We start from the raw sequence: 7617 nt of genomic DNA on the forward strand, positions 1-7617 counted from the left end.
AAAGGGTTGGATGTGTTCCCACTATCTCATCTCCATGAACCTCCCGAAAAAGGTTCCCCTGACTGTCAAGAGACTCTGCTGAATGGCTGTTGTGGGTGGGGCTGCGAGAGAGATCACAGGGAACTGGGTGGACACACCTTCTGTGAGAGCTTTACCCCTTTTTCCATGTTCTCTCCTTCCCCCTTCATCCCCACATAGCCCAACAAATACAGTAGGATTCCCCAACACTGTGAAGAGGTTTTGGGAGGGACTCGAGGAGCCACCAAGGGAAGGAGGTGATGAGAAAGTCACTTTCCAGCCACCTGCTTCTGTTGGCAGATACAACCCTAGCCATGATGTATCAAGAATAGTAGCAATTATTTAAAAAATTGTACCCAAATGTACACTGGAGGACACAGCGATGTTTGGATATTTCTTTTTAAGTCAGGCTTGTAAATACCCATTCACCTGCGTGCCTGTAATCAACAGTTCTTCCAGTTCAGCAGAAGTTTTTCCTGCAAACAGGAGTGAGGAAAAGGCAGCTCTCAAGATGGTGTTGGACAACAACTCTCATCACCCCTGACCATAGCCAGGCTGGCTGGGGTTGATGGGAGTTTGGAGTCTTTTCTGCCTTTTTTAAATGAAACTGAAATGTTCTAAGCCACGGCAAGTGGTGAATTTATATTAGAAGGGTGGGATATAACTGCCTTAATAAAAACAAACATCTGAAGGGCCATAGGCTCCCCCCTGCTGTAGGCTACTAAATGACTAACAAAGACAGACATGTAGACAGACAGGCTAGTAAAATGCTGTTAATTTCCCATAAATGTTTATGTTTTTAAAATTTGCCTAAAGTATTGAGAAAACTGCCAAAGTGACTGAGAAGTTACTTGCAAATGTAGTGATACCATATAAATATTCACCATATTGCCTACCTATCTGAAAGAAATTGGTATTTACCTTCAATGAAGATCCAAACAACAGTAGTTTGATAAAATATATTTCTTGACTGCAAATGAAACATTTATTAAAATAACACAGTGGTGTCTAATCTTGTTTGCGTTTTTCTTTCTGGAAGGAAAAACACACACTGAAAAAAAATACCTTATGAGCAATGCTATCACTGAATACTATATCATACCTCATCACTTTTCCATCCAAAGCTGTCAGTGAGGTCAGTCGTTGAGGCAGCATGCTGCTCTAGAAGCAAAAGCTGGGCAAACAAGCGTTGGAGCTGTAATGGAATGATTCGAACCTAAACAAAAATGATAATATATTTTAAGAAGCTAATCTGAATATAAAAAGCTGACTTTTGATTAGCAAGTATCAGTGAAGTAGAAACTAACCAACAGCCTCCCAGAAACATATTTATTAAAATATTTACATATTGCTTTTCATTAAAATACCACCAAGTCAGTATACAATACAGTAAAACAATTCACAATGAAACAATTCAATGTACAATAAAAACAATCCAATAAAAACAATGTGTCACAATTGCAGTAGTTAGGAATCTTTGAACAGTTATAGAGGCCAGGCAAAACTTGAGTAAATAGGTACGTTTTTAACATTTGTCAGAAGCTCACCATAGTAGATGTCTGCCATATCTCAGTAGAGAGCTCATTCCACAGCCTAAGATCCACCATGGAGAAGGCCCTCCTCTAAGTTGCTGCAAGATGAATCTCTGCAGGCCACAAGCATAACTAATAGGGCTTCCCCCAAACAGCGTGATCCAGCCAAAGTTAAAGCCTTTTAAGTCACTTTGATTTCAGTGGGGGAGAATTAAATATGGTGCAACTCTTCCAATTATATCAGTTAGATTGACATCTGCTTAACTTTGGCTGGATCACGCATCTAGCAAATTGTAGTTTAGCCTGTTTAGTTCATATTTATAGTAGGGGTGAAAAACCTATAGTCCTCCAGATGTTACAACAACTACTCTCAACAGCTATAGCCAGTAGTCAGGGATTATGGGACTTGCAGCCCAACAACATTTGGAGGGCCAGATACCCCAACCCCATTCAATAGCCAAGTGAAAACATTTTGTCTCAAAATGCTTTTTTATGTCTTCATTTCGACAAAGAATAAGTTATTTGGCCAATCAGTAAGCATTCTTTATAACAATCTGTAACAAATGTAACCTAACAAATATAAATACAAATGAGGAATGTAATTGCAAGTATTTATTGTGGAAACAATTCTATCAATTCGTTCTCTTTTTGCCATCTCTGTTGTCTTTTCGGCGCCTACTGAAGATCTTCCGATTTCAACAAGCCTTTTAAATAGAGGCCTTATTCCACTCTGCATCTCTGTTGGAACTGTTTTTTGATTTTTTTAAAAAGACATCTTAAGTATTTATTTTTAAAGATGTTTTATCTTTAAGATGTTTAAAGATGTTTTTAGTGTTTTTGTTTGCGACCCTGGGCTCCTTCTGGCAGGAAGGACGGGATATAAATTATTATTATTATTATTATTACTTTCCTTAAACTCAATATAATTGCTTTTCTTAAAAATAAATATATCAGGGGACAAGCCAGGCCTTCCCCTGTGCATGATAATGCATCACAGCTCTTAAGTGCACAGGGCTAAGATAGTGGTGATATTATTTGTATTTATTAGTTACCTCATAACATATATTCTCTAAGCAACTAATATGAGGATCCACTTGCGTGCACCAATTTTTTTGCTGTTTTGGAAAGAAATTCATGTGAACTATATAAGCTTTTTTATTGAAATATATCCTCTTTCCAGCGCTGGCTAATCAGCGGGCAATTATCAGACTCTACCACCAAGAGGATTTTTGTGGTTCCCCAAATTTTGTCTTGTTTTAAAATAAACAAACCTTGGGCAGCATTCAGCTAGCAAGCCATGTCAGCACAAGGATTTCCACTGTGCAACAGGACTCGGCCCCTCACCTCCCACGTACCCTCCTAAAATCTGCTCCTGCAGTCCCCTATGCTGAAGGCAAACGTTTATGTGACCCCACTCCCAAATTCACCTTTTTTTAAAAAGTTAAAAGTTGGCTACAACAACTTTTACATTTCAGTCCCGAGGGGACCATGGGTAAAATGCTGGCTTTCCACATTGCTACAGACCACCAACAGGACTGTTCTGAAGCAGCGAGGAGGCAAGCTGCGTGGCAGCTGCCATAAGGACCTTATCGTACGCCATTCCTTGTCTTTGGAATGTTCTGCCTCCAGATATCTGTTTCCAAGCTGTGGCCTGCTAGTAAGCTTTACTTATGCCCTCTCCTATCTTATCTCTTTATAAATGCCCCACCTATTATGAGACTAGGCAGGATCCAGCTGACTTTTTTATTGTAGAATTATTTAAAAATAATACACATTACTATTAGCTGTCCAGATCAATTTTGAGAAGCCTCCACATAGCAACTGCATCTTTAAATCTCTTAGAATTTACTCCATTAGATAATGCTACTACTGAATTAGCACAAAATGTGAATACACCACTGTAAATCCTTTTGTTGCCCAAATAATTGTTCTAAGAACTATTCTGAAAAAAACGACACCCCTGCTGTTAATTATATGATTGCATGAACTAAAATGTGTGTGTTCAGCTTTCAATTATAAAGACATTCTTCTTCCTTATGAATATGAATTCATATGTTTTGAATTTATTAAAAGGATAGAACTGAGCACCTTTGATTCAGGCTTATTGTTGTCCTCCAAAGATCCAAGTTCGTCAGGGCCTATGGAAAAGAGTGCTTCTGTAACAAAGAAGAAAAACACTGAGAACAAGTCTCCAAGCAACAACACAATTTTTAAAAGTGTGAAAATAGAAATCTTGTGTTAACTCTCTAGATCAGCCTTCAGCAACACTTTGCCCTTCAGATGTTTTGGACTACAATCCCCATCAGCACCAGCTAGCATGGCAATTTTGTTGTGCTGCTTTTGTCCATTTACCATGGCACAAAAGATGTGTTTATTCTGAGGAAGTTGTTGCTGCTGCTCCTTGCACAATTTGGCTTTTCAAAAAGTATATGAACATTTCAAATTGTGATAGTCCAATACAACAAGAACACACAACTGCATGTTTCTCCAAAGAAAACAAACAAAAAGGACAATTTTGGAAGGGTGGGAAGCAAGCAAACCCTGCCTATTCATCTGGAGAGAGAGATGAGATACTCTAACATAATCATGAGGAACATAAACATGAGAAATGTTATTCAGATGATCAGGCAAGGTAGTAATGACCAACTTACATTAAGGAGCAAAATCCAAATCTGAATGATATGACACAGTCCATGCTATAGCTATTAGATCACTAGTTAGCCCTCTAGGCCAAGATTTTATGCTGGAAATACATGTACAGTCTAACTCAGCCTTTCCCAACCAGTGTGCCTCCAGATGTTGTTGGACCACAACTCCCATTGCCAATGGTCAGGAAAGATGGGAATTGTGGTCCAACAACATCTGGAGGCACACTGGTTGGGAAAGGCTGGTCTAACTTAAAAATATGATCTCCGAGTATCATTTGCTATCTTTTATTATGCCACAGGACTCTTTTTGTTGTTTTCTAATGGAGGCCTTTGTATCTTTCATTTTGATGAATTTTACAATCCTAAGATTCCCTGGTATGCAATCCACTAAAAAATACAACCTTTGAAAAAGTTTTGTCTTTATTAATTCCTGGGCTCTATAGCAGGCAAGGTAAACCAAACGACATTCTGTGAAATAACACAAAAATCCAACGCGCAGAAAACTTTTTAAAAAATTTAATTTTAAAATCCCTTACCTCTAAATTCGGGTGTAAAGAGCAAGGTCTGAAGAAGTGAATTCAGGTAACAGGTTCCACCCTGATTTTTTATTCCACTTAAATTTGTGTTTTCCCGAGGAACAGGTAACTCAGCATCTTTGAGTTTGGACTTGGGCTTGCCACATTGATTGTTTGACAAAAAGGAGAAGTCTTCATCAAATAAATCCCCAAACATTGTGAATTTATAACACAACCCTTTAAAGAAAAAGTTTTTTTTTTTTAAAAAAAATTTTTAATACAGAATCTTGTATTTTCATCAGTTATGTTGGTACTATCTGAAAAATTAGCCATAGTTTAGGGGTACAATTATAACCACAAGAAATACACTTCAATAATATATGCCCCTTGCAAGTAGTCATAAAATTAGGTATCTAGGAACGAAAGCCTTTTCTGAAGTTTGTTAATAAGCTTGTTAAAGACTGAGAGACATTATGGCAATTTACATCTTGAAATGCATTACCAAGAGAGTTTAATCCTTCTGACATGACTCCATGCAAAACATTAAAGCTTTGCATAGATTTCAAGTCAAAATATGAAATTAAATCAAAATACAGTGAACAGAATGACAATTCAAGGGAGGTTTTAATCTGTGTGGGGGTCCTACACATATTTAGGCTGCAGACATCCACACCAGACATTTATCGTTTCTCCCAAAGAATCCTGGGAAGTGTAGTTTGTGAAAGGTACTGTTAGTAGGAGACTCCTACTCTCCTGACAGAGCTCCAGTGGCCAGAGTAGTTTAACAGTCAGCCCCTCTTCCCAGAAAATTCTGGGAATTGGAGCTCTGTGAGGGGTATAGGGCATCCCTTCACAAACTACACTTCCCAGGATTCTTTGGGGAAAGACATGACTGTTTAAAGTGGAATAAATGTCTGGTATGAATGTGCCCCAAAATTAGAGCATCATTAAATACACCAGCTATCAAGTCTGGCATACAGATATTATTTCTGAAATATATTTCCTATTACAATTTTGCAAAACTTCATTTAGTAATGTATAGTGCTGACATGGAAGCACAAAGCAAGTCCAGTTTACACAACAAACCTATTATACATGATGGGCATTGCACACAGACCCCCATCATGTGGAAATAAATGTACTGGTGAATACAAATGGCTATTTTACCAAGCAGCAATTTATCAAGGTATATATATAAATTGATCATCTGCGATATCTTGCCAAATGGCAAGAAGAATTTTACTGCTCCACTGATTTCTGATTAAAATGCAAATTTTTCCTTGCTTATCTATGTATTAACAGAACTTTACATAAACCACTTACTACATAATTATCAACTACATAGAAAGTAATCTGTACACACACTATAATGCAACCCTGAGAAGCTCAAAGAGGGCAAGTTATGTGGGGGGGGGGGCAAATGAGACCCAAAGGTCAGGATAATTAATGGGAGAAGCCAGGTTTAAGAAGAGAAACTCTCAAACAGGGAGGAGAGAGGGAGCAGGCCAAGAGCAACTTAGTAGAAGAAAACGTGAAGTCAAGGCAGCACGTGCCCATGTAAAGATTCCATGTTCCACACCTAAACATACTTATTACATGAGTCTGTCCATTCACATAGTTTGTACACCAGCTGTGCACTTTCAGTTGGGAGTATGCCAACTCTACATGTGAATAAGCTGGCCCATGTGGTGAAGGGGAAATCATACTGAACGCTCACACGGGCATGAAAAAAACGTGAGTTTTGGCCCAGATACAAGTATTTGCATCACGTTAACAAAAAATATATCAGAGAGTAAGAACCTGGGTTAGGATGCTAAATTATCTAAAATGCTAATTATTTTGCCCAACAGAAACTATAATTTGCCATTGGTTTACCTAATTTTCATGTTCTAGGCTGTGCCATTCCAGACTCCAGGTGGTGGCTCGCATGATTGACATGCTTCTCTATGCAAAACAATTTCCTCCACATAGAAAAAGAAAGACAGTAGGGCCCCACCCATACGGCAGGTTACGTTCCGGACCCCCACTGTAAAGTGAAAACCACTGAATAGAATGGTGCATGATGCCCAAAACCGCCGTAAAACCAGAACAAGTGCCGTATGAGTGGGGCTTTAGTCTAATTGCATCTAATTGAGACCGCTGTATTAGCAAAGCGCTGTAAAGCGGGCTTGGGTAGAATTCTTCTCCCCAAAGTGCCAGTTTTGTGAGCCCCACCTACAATCTAAAATGATACAGCCTGCACGTCTCTTCTCTCTCTAAAAAAGTGCACATACTAAACTGTGCCAGGGAGAAGATGAGACCGGGACCCTTCTCCCTGACATGTTAGTCTTCTCTGAAAAGGGATGCGTTTCTTCTCTGAAGATCACGGCCGATCACGTGAGCTCTACCACCCACATTCTGTTCCGCCCAGGCACACAGGTCCAGCACCTCACTGAGAACTAGGCCCATGAGGGTTTCCATCCATGTGCTTGTAAAGGTGAAAAGATGGGCCACTCTTTCTTTTGACGCTGTCAGTCCCTGAAAGGCTGTAAGAGTCCCCATACCGGCCACCAAACAACCACAGGCAGAAAAAGGAGGCTCTCCAGCCGAGGAAGTATTAGCATCTCCCCCCCTCCCTTCCCGCAGCCCCTCCCCCGCCGCTTAAAGGGAGCGGGAGCGGGGGAGAGAGCTGCTGTCTTGTCTTGTCCATTCCCGCCCCAGCCCAGCCCAGCCCAAGAGCGCCTGAGGCAGCAAAATCCACCCAGCGCCCAGCCGCACACCTCAGCACCACCAGCTGCCAGACCAGCCTCGTCATTCCTCTCTCGCCCAAAAACAAAACCCACCAAAAGGCCGCTTCACTTCCTCCAACCTGCTCTCTAACCCGAAGAGGGTGCTGGGAATTGTAGTCCTTTGCACAGCGCCGTG

General features: G+C 40.2%; 1 protein-coding gene across 9 annotated transcripts in view; it reads right to left on the reverse strand.

Annotated features, from left to right (window-relative positions):
- Positions 1-7617, reverse strand: part of USP40 (ubiquitin specific peptidase 40) — a 75010-nt gene extending 67393 nt beyond the window's left edge. For 6 of the 9 annotated variants that reach the window (XM_061607780.1, XM_061607777.1, XM_061607778.1 and 3 more), the window contains exons 1-4: positions 7473-7527; positions 4735-4950; positions 3639-3706; positions 1121-1234 (exon numbers count right to left, since the gene is read on the reverse strand). In XM_061607780.1, the coding sequence (XP_061463764.1) occupies positions 1121-1234; positions 3639-3706; positions 4735-4930 (378 nt within the window). In that variant the 5' untranslated portion in view covers positions 4931-4950; positions 7473-7527. The other 3 variants (XM_061607774.1, XM_061607781.1, XM_061607775.1) reach the window with 2 other exon arrangements.

The sequence above is a fragment of the Rhineura floridana genome, chromosome 2 (genome assembly GCF_030035675.1).
Source record: "Rhineura floridana isolate rRhiFlo1 chromosome 2, rRhiFlo1.hap2, whole genome shotgun sequence".
In the NCBI taxonomy this organism is placed as follows: domain Eukaryota; kingdom Metazoa; phylum Chordata; class Lepidosauria; order Squamata; family Rhineuridae; genus Rhineura; species Rhineura floridana.